This window comes from Nipponia nippon, unplaced genomic scaffold (genome assembly GCF_047370975.1).
Source record: "Nipponia nippon isolate SJK-2023a ecotype South Korea unplaced genomic scaffold, ASM4737097v1 scaffold_1, whole genome shotgun sequence".
NCBI lineage: Eukaryota > Metazoa > Chordata > Aves > Pelecaniformes > Threskiornithidae > Nipponia > Nipponia nippon.
The window spans coordinates 113,888,098-113,910,980 of NW_028262290.1; the positions used below are offsets into that span (position 1 = coordinate 113,888,098).

General features: G+C 42.5%; 1 protein-coding gene across 3 annotated transcripts in view; it reads left to right on the top strand.

The window, feature by feature from the left end:
• Positions 1-22,883, top strand: part of BMPER (BMP binding endothelial regulator) — a 158,596-nt gene that overhangs the window by 127,071 nt on the left and 8,642 nt on the right. For all 3 annotated transcript variants that reach the window (XM_087767642.1, XM_087767634.1, XM_087767645.1), the window contains one exon: positions 17,714-17,844. In XM_087767642.1, coding sequence (XP_087623768.1) covers positions 17,714-17,844 — 131 coding nt within the window. The remainder of the gene's footprint in view (positions 1-17,713; positions 17,845-22,883) is intronic.

Below are 22,883 nucleotides of genomic sequence, written 5' to 3' on the forward strand. Positions count from 1 at the left end.
TTTCAATGGGATTGAAAAGTGGGTGTATTAAGAAGCAGAGAGAGGAAATCATAGTGGGGTGTCTGTGATATTTCCTATCTTCAAGTGTCATGTTCTCCAGCCTTTCTCCTTGCTCTTGAGAAACATACAGTCAGATCTCTCTAACTCAGTAGAGTCAGGTCAGAATGCTGTTTACAGGGAGTACCCGTGGGGCTGAAAGTGCACACAGCAAGAAGTTTGTTTTAGGACTTACTGGATGGCATGCTGCCTTGGAAGGCAGTGCTGTACTATAATCATTGGGATGCCTTATAAAAACAGATCTGAAGGAGTACAAAGGAAAGCTATTTGCAATGCACAGCAATATATTTTATTGAGTGTACACAATGCAGAAAGTTATTTTTCTGTACTTCTGAGCACATCTGTAGACAAGTATATACCCGAGGAAGTTCTCTCTTCCCAATACGAAATAAAGACCAAAGAGTAACAGCATGTGGGCATAAAAATTAATGTGACAGTTTGCATAAAAAGTAAAGGGGGGGTAATACTCTGGTTTTCTGAGTTTCATTTCTAAACATTTAATTCTGACCATCTCAAGTCTCCCTGCACTTTAACTTAACTACAGCCTTTTTGTCACTTCCCGTCATGAAAATTGTACAACATTTCTGTGAGATGATAAACAGGTGTTACTTTTCATCCTGGCGGCAACAGCGTTTTGGTGCAGAATGAAATAATCCTACCATTAAATAAGAAGCTCACAGTGGTGTTGTGAAGCTTAATTTGTTTGGAAAATGCTTTGCAGTATTCAGATGAAAGGCACTCTGGATATTCAAAGTATTATTACTGCACAGCTGGTGGTCTACACGCTGCAGATGTTTCTTCCATGCTGTTGCATGGTTACTTAAGTGGCTTCTTAGTGCAGATGTTCACAAGTGAGCATGCACAACCTCCTCCACCTATGTTTTTTGACACGGATTTTATTGCTGCTTGACTTTTGATCTTGAAAAGAATATTCCTCCACTGCTGAGGCTGGTTTTTTTTTTTCTCTTTTTTTTAAGGCTAGTAGGTGCTATGTGAGTGTGTGACTATGTCCTTGTTGGTGCAGCCCCCATTGCAAACAACAGCATCTGCAGATATTTACTGTGGGCCTTTCTCTTTAGCCTCCATTTCCTTCTGTGGCTTTTACTCATTCCTACAGTGTTTGACTCTGGGGACTCTGCCTCTTCTGTTAATACTCCATCACCATCACTGTCTTCATGCAGACGTGATGATTCCCTTTGTACTCTTTGCCCAGATGGGATCAAGAACTTAATTGCCTCTTGATTCTTTCTTTTCTTTCTGCTACTGTTACATAAAGGGATCTCTAAGAACTGCTGGGCTTGCCATTCGCAATAATATGATCTCTCTGAGAAGATTTCAAGACAAGACGAAATTCTAATTTCTGCACGTATGGTGCTATTCTTTCCTTATAAGTGGAGAGAGGTAAGGTCTGACTGCAGCTGACATCCATGTGGAGTGTGCTGAACATGCACAAATCTCCATGGAGGTACTATATTATTTCATTAATCTATTTGGTGAGAGAACTAATGTTAAAATTTATGTTGTTCTTGTTTTGCTGCAACTCCAGCAAATGGCAAGATATCCAATGCAATACAAGGGCAACTAAGTAAACGAGACTTTTGTCTAACCTGAAGTGCAATACATAGCCTATTGCATTACTGACCTACGAGTAGAAAAGGAGCAGATCTGTATACGCACATGCACGCATACAAAGAAAGAATAAAGTACAGCAGAATGGTACCGGTTCTGGTTAACATAGATCTTATTTACATGATTCATATAGAAGACAGAGCGGATTTGGTACAATATACTGGACTGTTTCTTCTGAAGTATTTTGAATAGATCTCTCTCGACAGCATGTGCAAGAGCCACCGTCTTGCAGCTCAGAGGAATGAGTCCTGGCCACATATAGCTGGGAGAGATTGTGAGAAAGCAGAGGCTTAAAGCTGACTGCATCCAGACAAAGAACTTCAGAGAGGAAGGAGAAACCACATCGCTTTCTGTAGCACTTTCTGCAGAATTCATCATGAATCAAAACAGAGGGCTCAGTCTTTACCCAGAAACATTTGATCTGAAGGTGAGACACCTTGAGAAGACTAGACCCTGGCTACATTGTGAGGTGAATTGCATCTTAAAGACTTGGTCTTTTAGCCTGATTTTTAAGTTTGTAACAATTTGCCAGTGCTCATGAAATCTTCTAAGTGGCATCCCTGGAGACCATAGCTACTTTTAATATGCAGAACTGATATGGCTTATGCAGATATATACAAGTTTCTTTACACTCCTGTGATCCTACTGAAGTGTCTCATCCTTTCTCTTTTCATCCTGGTAGGCATAGCTTTCATTCTGCCTCCCTAATGTCTCTGAACTGTAAGAGTTGCTATAGACATGTGTAACAGGATTTACTCCATTTTGCTTCCCTACCATTGCCTGCTCCAAGGGGACAGACGTATGGTACTGCCTGTTGTCCAAGACCCCCATCTTTTTTTCTCCTGGACTGCTGGTACTGCAGTTATTCCTTTTCTTTCAGTGCAACTATCTCTGATATTCATGTGGCCTGCATCACTGAAATGGGAGAGGGAGCAGGGAGGGGAGGGAGGAAAAAGGGAGGGAAGGAAGGAAGAGCTTCTAATGTTCTCTGATTACTCAGTTCGTCTCCCCTGATTCATGACCAATACCTCCTCCCCTCTTCTGATATATTCCTTTGCTCATTCTGGTTAGATATCTCAGCTGAAATCTAGTCATCATATGGGTAACATTTGGATGCATATCGTCTAGTTCGTTATGATGTGATCATGTTTGATTTACTTATTGCTTGGTAACAAAAATTTCTTTTGCACATGATAAAAATCACGTTAAATCACTGGCCCCAGAATAGTGGCTGAAAATCAATCAGAAGGGGCTTTTACTCCTGCCACTTTGGCTTGAGATTGAAACATTTCATACAGTAGCGCTGCTAGGAATAAGCTGGGCTTCTTACTAACGTAATAAAACGCAGACCATCCTAAGGGGATGAGGGAGTTGCATTCCAAAACTTGCACTGCAAGCGACCAAAGTTTAATGGAAAACTTTGAAAAGATTCTATTAAAAAACAATTTTCCTTCTATATATCATATGCTCTATTTTACACTTTCCCTGCTCCCTCCTTTTTTTCCTTACTGGCACAGAAACAGGATCTTTGTTTTGACAGAGCTAATCCACTCATGCTTTCATATGGGCCCTCAGGCTCCCCACCTGCGGAAAGATCCATGGGAGCAGAAAAACTACTGAGCGGGTGCCACATGCTCACCTCAAAGGGAAGAAATTGGTGGCCTCCCAGAGGTATGGACTGTAAACATTGTGGTTCCCGAGGACCCATGGCAAACATGAACTATGAATCCTGTGTAACCTCCAGCAACAGCTTTTCCTTCCGTATTGCCGTCTGTGATTTCCCTCTCCTGTCAGGTGGGCTTCTTCAGGAGACATGCTGCATCGGCTGCTTCGCCACAGCTGTGCTGCTTCCTTCTTTCTGAAGACTGAAGGGCATGCTCAGCACTGACAATTTCTACCCATAAACTTTACTGGTGAGAAAGGTTTAAAGTAGCTTGCAACCACTGCCGAGTTTGACGGCAAGATTCACAACAAACTGGTACAGCTCCGAGATCTCTCTGCCGCTTCTGTGGGGAGGGCAGGGAAGATTTTATGGAGTGAAAAGTGATGGAGAGAGAGAATGAATTGCTTTGTGGCTCCATCAGGCAGCATGCTTCAGGTGGCTAACATCAGGCACTCATCTGCTCCATAGTGTCTCTGCATAGCCAACAAAAAGAGGCAAAGTCAAATTCAGATGTTTAAGACTTTGTATGCAAGACGAAGCCCAGAATTTATCTTAGCATCTTTGCCACTAGGCATCAGCCATGGATGAGCAGGAAAATAACCCGTGATCGTGATCATTCTGTGATAAGGGAGGGTTTGCTCATGCTCATGGCCGGCATTTCTCTTTAAAGACTGATGATTAACATCAGAGCTGTCTTTATATTTAGCCAAGTAAATGGCTGTGCCCAAAATAACACACTGAAAGGTAAGTTTGTCATGAAGGACAACAAACCTTGGCTCCATCTGCTCATATCATCTCATCCCACCTCACCCAGAATTAGGTCATTCTGACTTTATAACATCCATGTGCGTTCCTGTGGCTCCCAGGCCAGGCTGATATGTCATGGAGTCGCTATGTCTAGTACAGGAAATGTTAATTCATAGCATTTTAATTCAGGAAGCTTGAATTTAATGTTTAGCTGTGTCCTGAAAGAGTCTGGATCTTTCAAAGCCTTGAAGTACAGAACTGCAAAAAAAAGGTTGATGACAGTTCTGAGTCTTGACTCCTGTGTTGTCAGTAGGAAAATCCCCAACAATTTCACTGGAGACAGCGTTTCATCCACTCTATTTTCAGGCTCTGTACAGTGTTTTGCAATTGAGATCTCACATTCAGGAAGGTTAAAGAACTGTGATAGTACGCAGAGCATCTCTTATCCAAAGCTTTCTGCATATGGAGTAGCAGGCTAAGTCAAACTTACTAGAAACCAGGTCTCTGCCTCCTGGCTGAGTCCTGTATCACTATCAAACTGTTAGGCTCACCCTCTCCCTCTGGTCTACTGAATCTTGAATGGGACCGCAGCAGCACTGCCGCTGTTTTGAGACAGCCCTCCTCTATGGGCAGGAGGACCTCACTGTCGGGATGCCAGTCGGGCTTGTGACTTCCAATGCCCATGCGGTCTTGAGAGCATGCAGAGCAAAAGCAGAGGTGCCTGAGGAAATGTAAAAGCAGGAACTAAGTCTGCAGCATGAAGAAGGTCAGCCTCGCCGGACGCAGGGCAACCAAGCCCAGACCGCAGTTTTGCATTCAGGTGTTTGAGCTCTGCCTAAATCATGCTTTATGTGCCTACATCTTTGTATGGGTCTGGGCCAGGACCACACAGGAAGCCATAAAACCAGGAACGGAGTGTTTTTTTGAATGTTTCAATTCAGGTAAGCTGGCTCTTATGCCACTTCTTGCAAGTCCTATTTTTAGCAGTTATCTTTGATGAAGAGCAAACAGGGAGACCTCTGAGATGAAATGCGCTGTGAGCGTGTGACAGGCTGGAAAGGTGGCATGCTCACTGTAGCCTGACTTTGCTGCAATGAGATTTTGGCTCTTGGTTTGTAAAGGGAGCAAGATGAGGAGGAAAGCTGTTTTCTAAGTAGCAGTCTCCTATCTGCTCTTTCCCTTGCTCTCTTTCTTTCATATTCCATCTGGAGCCAGCAACTTTTTAAATGCTCTGCAGCCACCTAGAGGAAAAATATGCTTGATTTAAGTTAATTTTATATGGGTTAAGCCAGGGAGTGGGCTCTGCAGAGTTTAAGAATGTGAGTTTCTAAACTAGCCAGCCTGTTTATTATTATATCACAAGACCTCCTTGGAAACATATACAGTGAATCATCATCAAATGCTGAAGATAACTTCAGTTTATGTTTACACTTTGGAAATATTTCCTGCTTCGTGTTCTCATTGTGCTTGTTATTGGATATGATATATTTTTATGACAGATAACATAGCAGGGCCACAATATGTTTTGTTGGTAGAGAGAAGGAGATGATCTGTTTTGAATTCTTATTTTAGAAGATTTAAATCTTGTGTTATTTTATATGTCTATCTCATGGCTATGGCAATATGCTATTGGTATATCTACATGGTTTGTGTTTCTGTAGTGCCATGACTTCAAAACCTCTCAATAATTTTTGAGGTTCTATCTAGGATGTTTATAAGCTCCTGAAAAAACCCTGGCTTTTCTCAGATGAGGACTGATGAGGGCTCTCTGTCTACTAGAGTGAAAGTTGATGCAGTCATATTAGATTCATTTAGCCTATGCCATGTTCATTTGCACTGTGTGAAACATAATAACAAAGTTTAACTGTTGATTGAAAGTACCACTTGAATGCTATAAAGTTAGATATTAAAACATGTCTGTCTTTTTGAAATTGAACTGAAATGACAGAGTTTTCCTCTCTGTAGATAAGATATGACAGTTCGGTCTCCACTTGTGCATGAAGAACTGGAGACTGGGTGGACTCTTCTTTAAAAATCAAGTCTAGACATGGAGAAAAAGATAAAATTTTATGTCAATTACATAATGCAAAAGCTCAAAATGATGATGGATTTTCCATGGTAGCTATGCCAGAGAGCGCTGAAAATTCCATTACGATGGGGTCTCTCTGTTGTAAGGGAAATTCACATTAGCAGTGTAAGTGCTAAGCTAAGCATGTGCACGCAGTGAATGGAAATGTGGGATACTAGTACGGATATTGAGAAGGCCCACTAAGACATCCTCCATTTCTTTTCCTCTCATAAGAAGGGCTTGATATACACATCTGATGTGGTGAAGTAGCTTGAATACTGCTGCGTTATGTCAAGAACAGGATCTGTAATAAGGAATCTTATTGGCTTAAGAAGTTCAAAACAGGAAATTTAGGAAATTTAGGAATTTTTCTAGGTCGTAGCTTCTGAGGGGAAATGATAGGGTTCTGGAGACACAAAGTAGGTCAATTTGGCCAAAACATTCTGCCATAGGAAATCAGTGATGAGCCCTTAGGCTGTAGACCTTAGGCCACTGGGCCTACGAAAGATGGGATTTTTGGTAGAAAATCCCTTAGGAGGTGACTTTCTTTCTGAACATTAAACCCATAGAGCACCTAGAGCTTTTTTCACCAGAAAGCTTTGCATAAGTTCATGATAAGCCGTATCAGGTAGCATTAGACATACCACTACTGTGATCTTTACCAATTATGTGATGGATATTTTCAAGTGGATGACTATGGGTATCAGTTAACTGAAGAAATACATGTCTTCAGAAACCAAGTTCTAGCTTTTGAACCTTCAGTGTCAGGTTCCAGTTGATAGTCCTAAATTTGTCTCTGTATCTTTTTGTCGGTCCAAACTTTTTATTGCAAATGACCTCTTTATAATGAGTTTGGAAACTGTCTGTTCTAGAGCAGAGTTGTTATGGTCCCTGTATTTTCCAGCCAGATATACAAACCACAGATCATACAACATACAGGCAGCCAAATCCTTTTTACGGTAATCTCAACAAAGATAGTGGAACTAATTGTATGTATACTGCTCAAGTAAGCAAGTAAAAGACCATTTTTTTCTGGGCACATTTCAGTGTGATAGTGGGCACTTGTTTGAAATGGGTTAAGAAACTTATGCTGTATGTCCTTTTTATTCCAATAATTCCATATACAAAGTTGTATTTAATGTGTACAGAGAAGTGGTTTTTAACTGTTTCACTTCAAGGTATATGTTACATATGAACTCAAACCGCCTGAGTTCTCATGCATACAGATATTTATTTCAGATGCCAGGACTTTAAAGGTTAAACTCTGCATGGCCCAGCACAACTGAAACAGAAGAGGAGGTGAAAACTCTCTCCCTCTTTCTGAAAGTGAGTGGGAGTGCAAAGGGTCAGCTCTTCCAGGGCTGTGGATGGTGTTTCCATATTCTGTTGGAGTTTCTTGAGCAAAAATCCACTCTCACTAAAGGTGGCAAGTCAGCTGCTCAACTGTACTGTAACCTTCAGCTCTAGGAAATATTCTGAGTCATACCAGATGCTTCTTACAGCCCAGCGTGGGACTTCATTGTCTTCCTCAGTCATAGTTCAGCTATTTCCCCACGGAGAGATTTTAGCCAACCTTTCCATTCTCAGGACCAGAAAGAACATTTAAAGCCACAGATGCTTGTAAGGATCCAAGCACAAGATAGAAAAAACCTACTTGACACATTAGTAAGAGAATTATTGTGAAGAAAAGTAGGGAAGGTTGCTGTGCTCTTCCGTTCTTTATTTGGTTCTTCCTCCTTCCCTCCTTTTAGGTGCCTTTACCGCTGCGACTACATATTCAAGGAGATTATAAATATGGTGTCAGGGTAGTGCTGTCCTGAGAACTTTAATTTTATGCAGTTTTAGAAAATCTTCCAGAACATTTCATTGTTCATTTTACCATATTCTTGTGGGTAATGCTGGTTACGGCAATAAAACACAATTCTGGCACAGCATGCCCTTTATATAAAGGTTAAAAATACACATAGAACACTCTTTTTGGCATTTTCCAAAAGCTTTTGGATAATACTTTTAGCAGCACGTAGTATAGGCTTGTGGTGATATTGTGCAGCACAGTATGCTTTTTCAGAGGTCTACATAGACCTTCATTTATTCAGTGTCTGGAAAATACCATTTATGCTTACCCTTTGTGAGGAAAGTATGGGTTCTGACTTCTTTTAAAGTAGCTGGATATGCAAAGAAATCAAAATTGAATTGCTGTCTGTCACTGCTATGTTGGAAATTACCAACAATAATTACCACTTGCATTTAAAGCATCCTTTTCCCAAGTTTGAACTCCTCTAAATAACTGCTTTAGAAGGGTGCCTTGGCAAGGCAGGGATGGATGTGGATATCTTGTGTGATTCTGTTTAATTATCTCTGAGTGCCAAGTCTATAACTGGAGCAGGAACAATGGCACTCAGAGTTAAATTAGGACTCTTCAATGTGTGTGTAACGTGACTTCTATGCCCTAGAAAGCTTAGATCACATGCAGCTCTTACCCTTTGGTGGAGTTGTGTATTTTATAATTTCTTGCTGCTTGGCTCTGTGGGCAATACGGTCCAGGGCTGACTGAAATTTGCACAAAAATCAGGGATCGGGATGAAATTTGAACGCATGATTCAAATGCCTACTGCTGCAAACTCCTCCTCTGCAATCCGCCAAAAATAACTCTGATATTCTCAAGCATTATGGCCAATGCTCTCTTTATAGGAATGAGATTTCCCCACAGAAAGCATGTGCCTGCAGTAGATTTCCTATGCACTGCTCACCAAAGATGAGCTGTGAGTTCCCTTTCTGCTCCCACAGTCTTAGGGTTTTTTTGGAGCCAGTTCAGCAGTGTGGGAGTTCTTGTACCATGAGGGAGTCTCCAGTACAAAGCGCATGTATGCTGCCTGCCACTTTTTCTGGGCATTTTCCCACTTAGCAAAAAAAACGGGTCAGGGCACTGATGATTTAACTTTGTTATGGATGCCTTTATCAGATCCCCAATTTAAGGCAATGTTACCATTGTTATGATGTGTGGGAAAAGCACAGAGGGAGTGCAGATATAGTTACCTGGTCTTGGAAGAAATGATTCTTGAAAATGACTGCCTCTGCCGCATGAAACAGTCTGCTCCCCGGGCAAGTGCTTTGAACGAATACTCAATAGATGTAAGGGCTTCTGTGTTTTCAGCAGCCTCCAAAATTACCTTCCTCATGAGTTATTTGCTGCTTTTGCATTAGTATTAGTAAATTCTGAAGAAAGAGAGAATGATCTCAAGCCTCTGATCTCAAGCCTCAAAGCCATAAAAAGTCTCCAGCTCTACATACTGTGCTTCCATACTTCAGTAAGATTAAACATGCACATACAGACAAGAGAGAGCTTGAGATAGCAACAGTATGAGCCTTTTCATTATACATTGGAATATGGCTCATCTTCTTATCTTCTTACCTTGTGAAATGACTTCTCTAGCTGGGGCCATAAATAATGGCAACTCATTGAAACTTTGTAGGAAAAACAGCCCAAACTTTCTTTTAACAACATAACTACTGACAGAAACCATTGGATTTTATTTTTCCTGTAAAGGAAGAGAAAGGAGGTCTAATTTTGGATCAGGAAAAATAAATCCTGAGTGTTGCTGCTGGATTGTGAGTGCTCCGGTGTGATTATGGGAATCCAAACTAGCTGTCATGTAGAGTATGGCTGTTTTCATAACCAGTGCTAAATTAGGCCAAGCTTGTACTAAAACTCTGATTTGGCATACCCAATAAGAAGTTATCCCAAGAAGTCTGTCTCACAGGATGGTGGGGCTGGAAATTAATCCTCCTCTCTAGGCAGATGACCCTTCAGGCTTTGGAGTTTGCAAGTGTACAGCTTATGCCAGGTATAGAGGACAAACATAAAATTTATATAATTGTGCACTATCTCTAATTGCTTTTGTAAAGTCTGTTGAGACCTACTGGTGGAAAGAGGAAGATGTTACTGTTTTCTGTCTGCATAGAGCCACTTCTTGAAGGTACGAAAAGGTCTGAAAAATGTACTGCATCACACTCCTGTTGTGAAATGTGAAGGAAAAAAAAAAAAAAGAAAAAAAAAAAGAAATAGTCCCTCCTAAAATGGCTGGTTCTGGTTTTGGATTTGTGTGTACTGCAAAGGAAAAGGAACTGCTGATGTTCAGCAAGTGAACATCTGCAATTTCAATCCCGCGTGGCACGGACTAAGGCTGTAGGCTTCATTGCTGTGATCTTTTCTTCTTCTTCTTTTTAATAGTGCATGTAGCACAGGACTCGGTTCTTTGCCCTTTGTGGGACTTGGAGACTTTCCATGGTTTAATGTGAAAAAGGGCTGTTGCTGAAGGAGTGTACTCACCCAGTTCGCTTTGAAGATGTGGCAGGAGAGTACTGTGTGTGTGTGTGTCTCCTTCAAGGGTGTGTCCCACAGCTGCCGGATGCCTTCACTTTCATGGATTTCCCCTTGCAAGAGTTTGTGATTATACACACCCAATTAGCGCCATCTCTGACACACACCCTGGAGGCAGCACAGACAGCATCAAAAGGAATCACAGTGAGGCACTTGGTACCGGTTGAGGACGGAGAGGTTGGTTGTGCTCCAGTGCTTATTTGGAGCAGGGACTCCAGATAAAGCACACCATCACGGCTGAATATTTTTTAGAAATGTAAATATGTCCTTAAAAGAAATGTGATTTTCTTTTGGACCACAACATCATTGCATCTCTATATGATTTCACTGAGGGCAGAGCTAAGGCTGCCTAAAGTATCTTGTGTGTATTTCCATAGCTGGTAAAATGGCTTCATTTTATAAGTAACTTGCACTGCAGTCTTCTGGTGGGATTATTTCTATATGACTGTAATGTTTTGATGTTTAAGCTTCTGATGCACATTCTCAGTTTTACTTCATTTAAGCAAATATTTTGGTCTTGGGAAAGAGTCACAATACCTTGGAAGACCCAAAGTCTCTGTTAGTGTGCAGTGTGGTAACTTGCCAGTATGTCTTCATTATTGGCATAATTCCAAAGTTTTACTAAAAGTTTATTTTTCTGTTGTTTGAACAGTACAGTCAGATTAGAGAACAGATAAGCCTCTGCATACATGCAGTTAGTGTCACCAAATCTATTTATCAGATTCAAAGGGGGAATGAATGAAGACCGGCCTGGCTGAACAGGGAGCTTTGGCTAGTACTCAGGAAAAAAAGGAGAGCTTACTGCCTTTGGAAGAAGGGGCAGGCGACTCAGGGGGATTACAAGGATGTTGTAAGGATATGCAGGGAGAAGATCAGAAAGGCAAAGGCACAGCTGGAACTTGAACTGGCCACCGCCATTAAAGACAACAAAAAAAGTTTTTATAAATATGTCAGTGACAAAAGGAGGGCTAGGGAGAATCTCCCTCCTTTGTTGGATGCAGAAGGTAACCTGGCCACGAAGGATGAGGAGAAGGCAGAGGTACTTAATGCCTTCTTTGCCTCAGTCTTTAATAGTCAAGCTAGTCAACCTTGGGTTTTTGAGGCCCCTGAGCTGGGAGATGGAGATAGGATGCAGAGTGAAGTCCCAGTTGTCGAAGAGGTGGCAGTCACTGACCTGCTCCTCCACCTGGATGCGCATGAGTCCATGAGGCCAGATGGGATCCACCTGAGAATACTGAGGGAGCTGGCAGAGGAGCTGGCCAAGCCACTCTCCATCATTTATCAGCAGTCCTGGTCAAATGGGGAGGTCCTGGATGACTGGAAGCTAGCAAATGTGACGCCCCTCTACAAGAAGGGTCGGAAGGAGGATCCGGGGAACTACAGGCCTGTCAGCCTGACCTCAGTGCCGGGGAAGGTCATGGAGCAGATCATCTTGAGTGCCATTATGCAGCAAGTGCGGGACAACCGAGGGATTGGGCCCAGCCAGCATGGGTTTATGAAAGGGAGATCCTGTTTCACTAACCTGGTCTCCTTCTATGACAAGGTGACCTGCTTAGTGGATGAGCGGAAGGCTGTGGATGTTGTCTACTTGGACTTTAGTAAGGCCTTTGACACAGTCTCCCACAGCGTTCTCCTGGAGAAGCTGGCTGCTCACGGCTTGGATGGGTGCACTGTACGCTGGGTTAAAAACTGGCTGGACAGCTGAGCCCAGAGAGTGGTGGTGAATGGAGTCAAATCCAGTTGGCGGCCGGTCACGAGTGGTGTTTCCCAGGGCTCAGTACTGGGGCCGGTCCTGTTCAACATCTTCATTGATGATCTGGATGAGGGGATCGAGTGCACCCTCAGTAAGTCTGCAGACGACACCAAGTTGGGTGGAAGTGTCGATCTGCTGGAGGGTAGGAAGGCCCTGCAGAGGGACCTGGACAGGCTGGATCGTTGGGCCGGGGCCAACTGTATGAGATTCAACAAGGCTGTGTCGAGTCCTGCACTTCAGTCACAACAACCCCATGCAACGCTACAGGCTAGGGGAGGAGTGGCTGGAGAGCTGCCTGGTTGAAAAGGACCTGGGGGTGCTGGTTGACAGCTGGCTGAACATGAGCCAGCAGTGTGCTCAGGTGGCCAAGAGGGCCAATGGCATCCTGGCCTGTATCAAGAATAGTGTGGCCAGCAGGACCAGGGAGGTGATAGTGCCCCTGTACTCGGCATTGATGAGGCCGCACCTCGAGTACTGTGTTCAGTTTTGGGCCCCTCGCTACAAGAAGGACATCGAGGTGCTGGAGCATGTCCAAAGAAAGGCAACAAAGCTGGTGAAGGGTCTGGAGGACAAGTCTTATGAGGAGCGGCTGAGGGAGCTGGGGTTGTTTAGTCTGGAGAAGAGGAGGCTGAGGGGAGACCTTATTGCTCTCTACAACTACCTGACAGGAGGTTGTAGCGAGGTGGGGGTCGGTCTCTTCTCCCTAGTAACGAGTGATAGGATGAGAGGAAACGGCCTCAAGCTGCGGCAGGGGAGGTTTAGGTTAGACATTAGGAAAAACTTCTTCACCGAAACGGTGGTCAGGCATTGGAACAGGCTGCCCAGGGAAGTGGTTGAGTCTCCATCCCTGGAGGTATTTAAAGAACGGATAGATGTGGTGCTCGAGGACATTGTATAGATGGACCTGGCAGTGTTAGGTTAACAGTTGGACTTGATGATCTTAAGGGTCTTTTCCAACCTTGACGATTCTATGATTCTATGAAGAGGAGATAGAATCTGGGGTAGCAGAGAATAGTTTTTGAAATGTATCAATCACTGGAGAGGGTAAAAAAAAAAAAAAAAAAAAAAAAGCTATGCACATTCCAAAGGTTTTTGCAAGGGGAAAGGATTAGGACAGCACACAAGAATCAGTTTTTAAATTTACCTAGCGAAGCATCCCGTAATAGTCCTCTAATAAAACTGTAACAACAGTAACTGTGAGAAATGTCATTAAATGCAAGAAGTAAACACATTTCCAAAAAAATTCAGACCCAAAGTCAAAGCTTGCCCGTGGGCCATCGCCAGCTCCCCCTCACCAGCCAGCCCCCAGAGGAGGACATTTTTTGCTTCCATGTCCTTTCCCAAAACTGCCCTTTGACTCTCATGGTGGCTATCAAACAAACCACATACCTGCTCCCTGCTGATTTCAGAAGTGATATAAAAAGACCCCTCTCCCCCAGCTACCAATCCTTCTAAGTACAATTAATATTAATGCATTAAACTTGCCAGCAAGGAATTTCATTAGGAATAAAAAGAAGGTTTTATGTTTATTGACTAGGCTTGGCAGCTGTGGATATAGTTTCCTTTACTCTCATTTTTCATTTAACCTTAATTAATTAATTAATTTAACCTTACAAATAATTAGCAATTGTAATTCATTAATAAAAACCACCGCAATCTGATGATTGCTCCTCAGCCAAGCCTAGGGCTTGAGCCCAGCAGCTGTCACCAGGATTAAACACTTCAGGAAAATAAAATTACACAAGCAATTAGGTGTGTAATGAATCAGAGGATTGTTTGTGTTGCACGTGGCATGCTACCTTCCTTAGTGGACACCCTTGCTGAACACTGTAGCAAATAGTGCTGATACCAGCCAAGTGGAGATGTTTCACTCTGGAGCCTGTCTGAATGTCCAAGGCCATTTCAATGCCAAGAGCTAATGGCATTGCATTGCTCAGGTGCACGTAGGGGCTAAACTTTTGAGGGCAGAGAGGCCCTGCAGAGAGATCTGGACAAATTAGGGAGCTGGGCAGTCACCAAGCATATGAAATTTAACAAGGGCAAGTGCCAGATTTTGCACCTGGGACATGGCAACCCTGGATGTACATACAGACTGGGGAAGGAGAGGCTGGAGAGCAGCCCCGCGGAGAGGGATCTGGGGGTTCTGGTCGACGGCAAGTTGAACATGAGCCAACAGTGTGCCCTGGCAGCCAGGAGGGCCAACCATGTCCTGGGGTGCATGAAGCACTGCATTGCTAGCTGGTTGAGGGAGGCGATTGTCCCGCTCTACTCTGCACTGGTGCGGCCCCATCTTGCGTACGATGTGCAGTTTTGGGTGCCACAGTACAAAAAGGATACGAAGCTACTAGAGAGTGTCCAGAGGAGAGCCACAAAGATGGTGAAGGGTTTAGAGGGGAAGCTGTATGAGGAGTGGCTGAAGTCACTTGGTCTGTTCAGCCTGGAGAAGAAGAGACTGAGGAGAGACCTCATCGCGGTTGACAGCTTCCTCACGAAGGAAGGAGGAGGGGCAGGCGCTGATCTCTTCTCCCTGATGACCAATGATAGGACCTGAGGGAACAGCAGGAAGATATGCCAGGGGAGGTTTAGGTTGGACATTAGGAAAAGGTTCTTCACCCAAAGGGTGGTGGAGCAGTGGAGCAAGCTCCCCAGGGAGGTAGTCATGGCGCCAAGCCTGACAACATTCAAGAAGCAATTGGACAATGCCCTCAGACATATGGTATAATGTTTGGGGTTGTCCTATGCAGGGACAGGAGTTGGACTCGATGGTCCTTGTGGGTCCCTTCCAACTCAGGACATTCTATGATTCTATGATTAATTTCTCTGCACCCTTAAAGAGTGTGGCTGCCCTCCTGCAGACTGGGAATGGTGCCCCGGCCTCCCGAATCCCCCAGACCATGCCCAGGCTGTGTAAGGATGAGTGCTAGCCTTGCCACAAACATGTCAATGGTTAAAAAGACTGGGTGATTGATGGTGAGCCTGGAGATTTCCTGACCTGATGCAAGCACCTGAGGTAGCTGTAGGTGCGTTGACTCAGTGCAGGATGTGGCATCCCCCTCTGAGTAATGGTAAAAAAATGTATTTATGCTCTAAAAAGCAGAGGAAGTACCTCAGGTTTAGGATTTTATAATTTCTAAGGCAGGAAGTTGGTGAACATATAGCCAACCTGGCACTGGCAAGCATCACTAAACATTGTGGGCATTAGTAATAACTAAATCTGAGTGGAGAGCAGTAGAATGTGATTGAAAAAGGAGGCTAGCGCAGAAACAAAAAGATGATGAAATGGTATCTTGATAGTGGACTCTATCTGTGGACATTATTACAGACTCTCTTTGTGATAATAATTTGCTGCAGTAGCAAACAAGCATCTACTTCACTGTAAAATGAGACATACACCTCCTAAATTGCGTGGGGTATATGGAGCAGTGCCTGCTGCAAGGATGCTAGCAAGAAATCACAAACATGTTGTGGCCAAAGGAAACAGTGTAAAGTTATTTAGTGTGTCACGTAAAAAGGTGACCCCTTGTGCTTATACAAGGTCTTTTATCAGCTAACAATGTCAAAAAATGCCAAGGATGTTGTGCTAATCTGTTCCTTGCAGCCTATCAGCTGTGATAGCCGTACAGCAACATCTGTTACTGGGAAAGATGTAAAGGGACCTACTGCAGAACTAAAGCTAAATAAAATTACATTGTCCCTAGAAAGTAAAGTTATATCAAATGAAAACCACTGGTCTGTAAATATGAACATGTTATATATTTGATCCAAAGCAGTTCTGTTTATCCGCAGTACATATATATCGGTAAATGCAGGACAGGTAATTTTTTTTACATTAGCACTTACGTTGTTTATTTGTCACTGTGAATTTTTAGGTAGTTTCATGTTGGGTGTCCACTGAGAGTAAAATGATTAAAAGCTTATGGAAATGTCAAGCAGAACTGTGATCACTGAAATAGCCAGCGGCTTTGGCAAGGGGAAATACTCCTCTTGAAGGGGCACTGTTGGATATGCAGAAACAAGCTTGTCTGTGTTCAAAGGACCACTAATCCTCCTAGTTTTGAGTAAAGGGTTCCCAATGACTCTAAAGCATTGTATAGGCATTAGGGCTCCTGATTACTTTGACTGAGGTGCTTGCACCTTTTCCAAGCTATTACCCATTCAGCTTTGGGGAAAGTTTCTGGAAAATTAAGCCTATATCCATCCTTTTCCTATAGACAATTGAATTTTTGGTCCAAAGCAAGAGCAATTAACATGGAGAGGTTAGTTTTTACTTCAGCCCTTGGTCTTTTTGGAGGATTTGTGCCTCTCACAATTGTTGCCTCGTCCTCTCAGGAATGGAGAAGTCCCTGAACGTGCATGGAGCAGGGGGCTCTTGCCCACCGACACCCAAGGTGCATGCACAGAGCACCCTCAGTCAAAAGCAGAGGAACTGAGGGCATGATTTTCAGAAGGCCGAGTATGTCTTCCCCGCACCTTGTCCTTGCCTCCTAATGATTCTACTCGGAGCAGTAGATACTAGGCATTTCTGAATTTGCATTGCTGTGTTTGCAGAAGCGTCTAAGCATTTTGCTTATGCAGAAACTGCTGACTGCAAATCCGCCGGTTCTTGCCAGTTATATTTTAGGTCTGTGCCAAATGGGCACACGTTCTGGATGAGCTAACTTGAAATATAGTGGTGACATACGCAGTACCAGTTTCACTTAGGGCCATGTTAGCAGCTTTGCTCCCTCTCGTTTTGTGGTGATTCCATCTTATGCAATGGAAGAAGATGGTGGTATTAACAAGTGCCATGGGGATTTCCTAGCATGAGAACTGCTCAGTTATGTTGCATCACCCCTGCTCCTTTGGAGTCTCTTAAAGTCTGGCATTTAGTAGTGATGCTGCTGAGAAAACAGGCATATAGCTATTTGGGGGCCTTCAAAGCAGGGAGAGGCTGGAGGTAACCTGGAGAGAAGGCACCATTTTTCATCCCTTGCTTGGAAGGGCACATGCTTATTACCTGCAGAAGTCATCCATTTAACACTGCTGGTAAAATTATAAAATTATTACTTTGCAGGGAATAAGAAAGAAGTCTTTATCTTGTGTTGACACGAAATCATTGCAAAAATTGAGTTTGCGTTCTCCCACTGTGGTCTTGGTCCTCTCTGCCTGATGTTTCTTGGGTCTTCTTCTCACCTCCCTGTTTCTGGGTGGTTCTCTCCCTGATGCTCTTGAGACTTCTCTGCATCAGAGCAGCACGTCAAAAAAGAGATGAGCCCTTGGCATGTGTCAGCAGAGATGCATTTAACTTTCTTGCTGTTTTGCACAGGTTGCTATGGCAGTGAACTCTATGTGACTGGAAAGTAAACAACGCCAAACCTCCGACAGATATCCACCGAAGCTTTCCTTGCTTATTTGTTTTGGGGCTTTCTTCTGCAGGTCCTGTGTGACAGATATGTGCGAGTGCCCGGTACATAAAAACTGCTACTGCGAGTCATTCCTGGCATACGCCCGAGCCTGTCAGAGGGAAGGGTTGAAAGTCCAGTGGGTACCGGAGCAGAACTGTGCAGGTAAGCATTTTGAGACTGATTCTTTGTAAGCCAGTGCATAGGCTAATAGGCTACTATCCTTTTACTGGTGGAGGAGGATCAAAAGTGAGCTGGCTAGAAAGGACTGGGATCACACCAGCAGGGAAGTTGTGTTCTAAGTTATGGAGAAAGACCTTACCAGGAAAGATTTTCAACTATCAGAAATGTTTATTTCACTGCAAAACTTTTCACCTCTAATGCCACCTATCTTAATTTTATGTACTTCCAGGAAGAAGTACACACCTCTTTCTTTCAGGATATGTAAACGGTTGATTACAGATAATGTTTAAATTCCTTTGACCTCCTGTTAAAGCATAGTTATACTTCTAGAGACAACATGCATATATGATTGCAGTAGGTTCAACAAGGGAAGAAGAGACAGTGTATTTAATGATAATATTAAAATGCAAACCTGCATTAATTTTGGTACTTGGACCAGATTCCCCGTGTGATTAGGACTGCATTAATTGCAGGTAACTGTGAGTAATTTTTTCCATGAGAAGTGGTGGCCTGTGGTCATGGGCACTTGAAGTAAAATGCAATATTGCAGATGAATATTTCCCCTGATGATGGTCTCATTAATTTAGGACATTCTATAATGGCATCAGTTTGCCTGGAAATGTATTCAGATATATGTAAAGCAATTGACAGTAGTTGGAAAAAAATGAGAAGGATACTGAGTGCTGGTCAAAGAGCTATTACTCTGTGGTCCATTTTGGTGATTGTGTGTGGCTCAGGGTTACTCTCTCAACTTCAATTTCCTTTTCTGTTGAAGGCACGATAGCAGGGATGGGTGAGTGACAGAGCAAATTACGTTTAATTGACTGTTCCCGAAAGGCTCATTTTTTTTCTTACAAAGGAACCGAACGATTCAAACAGGGTGTCACTAAGTGAAAGCCCCATTCAAGGATGTGGTCTCAGACAGCACCAATAATGTATGTAATTTTAATCTATTGATCTGGTAGCAGATCCATGCAAAACCTGAAACAAGCATCCTGACTTTTTTTTTTTTTTGACCAAAGCACTTCATACCAAGACCTCACTGTGGCAGATGCTGTAAAAATAATAAAAACTCCAGTGCCTGCCTTAAGGAGTTTATACAAGTGTTGGCATATCACAACTTAACTAAGTGAGGCTTCTTTTCACAATGTTTTCTGGCATTTTACCAAAGACAAGGAAAGTTTCTAAGGCAAAAACAGTCCTTGAGACAACATTATGAGGAAATTTAAACATACATTCTCCATTAAAGCTAATGAAAGGAGTGTTTAAATCCACCTGTGTTTTTTAATCTCAGTGCAGTCTTCTAGAAGGAAAGGGGAAATCTTGTTATGCAGAAAATACAGATAAGCTGTATATGGTCAAGTACCCTCAAAACACTTACTTAAGCATCCAATGTCAACCAAGTAGCATCATCTTCTACAGTAAATCATACAGTAAGCATTAAAGTGCATCCACTGCACCCCATATGTTACCAGTGGCCAGCATCAAGATTTTAATCTTTAACTTACTTTTTTCTCCCCAAAACTTGTAGTTACAATTATTGTGTCCTAATTATGGATAAAAGTTCCTGGGTATGAAACAATATATCCGTAATAAAACTTTAGCATTCTGTGAGTTTCATTTCCTGCTTGACATTTCATAGCTGGTGGGATACTTGGAAGAGCTGTGTTCTGATGAAAATGGAGTATACTTATTAGTAAAGTCAGGTTTTAATTATTCTTTTGTGTGTTATAAAACCAGATCTTGTGTGGTTGCCAGTTCCTCTACCCTGACTGCTGTACGCTTAGCTCATTTTTATAATCTTTAGAAAGCTTGTGTTGTCTGGAGGGCCAGCCAAACAGGATGCTCAGGGGGCTGAATTACATGTCCTGTTCCCTACATGCTCTTCCTCCTTCCCCAGTGCAGCAGCGTATCCTCCTCTAAGTCCTCCGTGAAATACTGTTCCTCAAGGTTTTCTGTCCTGACCGAAGCTGGCTCAGTGAGGGGAATGTCAGCTGTCATTAAACCGGAGGGGTGAAGAAAAGAAGCTAATGAGTAAGGAAAATGGTTAGGGTAGGAAAGGGTTGTTGAGGTCCGCATGGGAACTGAGGGGGTTTGAAAAAGAATATGGGTTTCTATGGGAAGTAGTTGGGAATGAGACCTGTTAGGATGGGCACAGAAAGAAATATGATGTGCAAAGGAGAAGACAAAAAAAAAACCAGACAGGAGAGCCAGTGTGAGGGAAAGAAAAAAATAAGATAAAGTGATACATGTGAGAGGGAAAAGAAAGGTTACAAATGGAAGGAAGACGTTTGAAAAGGAGATAGAAAAAAGATTTTTTTTTAGCCCAAGAAAGGCTAAGCAAGCAGTTTATAAAGTGCAATTAAGGAAACTGAAGTTATGAAAGGCCTTGGGCCATAGTAATTTAACACTGAATTTCTGAGGGCACTGAGAGAAAGAAGAATCAAGGATAGCAGATGGCAATAACTCCCTGCCATGGGCATGACTACACAGGCAAAAAGAAAAAGCAGATATGGATACAATAAAGTGCAAAGTGTGCACGGTTAACACTGATGTGCTGACATGCTCCAACAGCCTCATAAAAACTGAACAATTTTCTCTTTTTCCTATGTGATTGTTTGAACTAGAGGAGGATAACGGTATATCTGATTTTGACTCTTCTCTCCTGGGTCCCCTCTTCTCTGGTGTGGAGTTTTCTGGTCAAAGTCACTCTTGTTCCCTGTTATATGTTGCTTTCCTTTAATCGCTTTATTCCATGTGAATATGTATCAGAAGGCTATTCTGACTTTTCAGTGGAAACTCATTAAAAACTGAAAGTTGAAAAGATTAACACAAGAGTATCATTAGAAGGTCAGTGTCCAGATCTAGTGCCTTCTACTATGTTAGAAGGAGATGCAAGCACCATGAGTGACATTCAGTTTGAAGGTCCCACAAAACACCTCAAAAGCCCAAACTGCAACACCAACAGAAGCAGCAGGATGATTCACTGATGCATAAATGTTAGCTCAGAAATTTCTGTGGAATCAGATTTACCAGATATCATCCACCAAGGGAACCCTTCAGCAGTTCCATGTTGGGTACTTCGGCTTTTGTGTTGGGGAACAAGAATTCCTTCTAAATAATTACGGACATGTCTACAAAGACAGGCGCAGACAGATACAAGCCTTCTCTGTGAAACTGCCAAAGTGGCTGGAATAAACCGGCTCTGGTCTGAAAACTGTATAGCCTTATTAGGCAGGGTTTATTAGCTCAGGCACAGTGCTGTATTTATGTGACTATATGGCTTCTGGACTGGAGCTGGCTATCATCCCACCAGCTCAGAAAGCGGTCTGAGGAAGCTCACATCTGTCATGCCAAACACATGTTCTAGAAGAGGAGTGGAAAAATCCTGTTGAGACTGGTAACGTTGCAAAATGCAGTATTATTAGTAACTTTTGTACTTTGGGGTTGGGTTTTTGATTTTTTTTTTTGCTAGTGCACTAAGGAAGTTATTACTAACAGAGCTCAGTTCTTTAAGAGAGGAATTTGCCTTAAAAGATGGGTGCAAAGGCATCACTTCTGTTTTCTGTGTTTACATGGTACTGATTCATTTCAGCAGTCCCTGGCAAGCCTACTGCAGAATGTCTTTATTTTTATTTTTTAAACTGTTGATGAAGTGGAATGTTCTGGATCAATCACACCACATGTTAACAACTGAAGCACTCAACAATAAAAGCCATCCAGGGAACTTAAACAGCAGCCATTGTACTTTTCTGATTTTTCCCTTGACAGGAAGTTAATAATGCCATTATAGACTGCCTACAGCAGAAAATAAAGTCATCATATCTTCTACATGGCATCATCTGAAGGAGAAGGAGGTGTTTTAACATACCACATCCATGTGTGGTAAAGCAGAGCTGGGGAGTACTTACAGATGCCACAGCTGCCGCGGGCAGCCTGTAATATATTCTCATTTGCTCTGGGGCAGAGATGAGGAAGTGGAAAGGAGACCTTGGCCAACTTTCCTCAAACCCACCGGCTGAGGCACCAAACAGAGCTCAGGTGGAATGAACAGGCCGGCTATTACTGTAGTAAAGCTTTGTGGAATGAAACTTCTGCAGCCTAAAAACTGAAGCTCACAGACTTTTCTATATGGAAACTGCCTGTACTGAAGCGTAATGTTTCAGTTTGTCCTTGGTCAATTAGAGATCCTTTGAAGGGAAACTCATTTTCAGAGAGGAGGGACAAAAGCTTCTAGTAAACAGCCCCCTTAAGATAATTCACATGGAGTGTCGACAATCACTATCCATCTTTGAACATCTCGGTCTACTTTTCTAGACAGTTAATACATTGTTTGCAAAGCTCCTGGGAGCTCTGCACATTTTCGTTTTCCCTTTTACAGAGATTCAACCTCTATTCTTAACACACTACATAAGTGCAGAGTTTGTTGTGAAGCTAACATTTTACTGTATGCTCAATACTGCTTACACATTTTTCCCACCTTCTAAATTTCCTGTTTCATTTAAATTTCATTTTAGTTACTCCTTTTGTTTGTTCCTTCTTCAATATGCATGAAAGTTATCATGCAGAGCAAGATAGAAATGTAGAGCTGGAAAAAAGTTCACAACAGATCTATGTCCACAAGCAGAATAAGCCTATATCTTGAACATTACTGAAAGATGTTTTTTCCAACCTATTCTAAAATTATGTTCAATAAAAGATGTCTCACAGAGTGTTTAGGTAGCTTGCTCTGGTGCTTTCTCATGCTTAAAGCTAGAAAGCTTTTTCTTTCCTAGTATCTACCTAATATCTAATATCTATCTAATATTCAGCTGTTGATCCTCTGTAACTCCAGGGTAATTTTCTGCAGTACTATCCAATTTTTCCCATTTTTTGTTTGCTTATTTAATATCTGTGCCCTGAGAACTTTGTATGCATTCTTGCCAGAATTCCTCCTTCAGGGCTGCTTTTCACATATGCCATAAAATGCATAAGAAGTAAAACTTGCAAGAAGCTGATGCTGTTTTGAAGATCACTTTGTT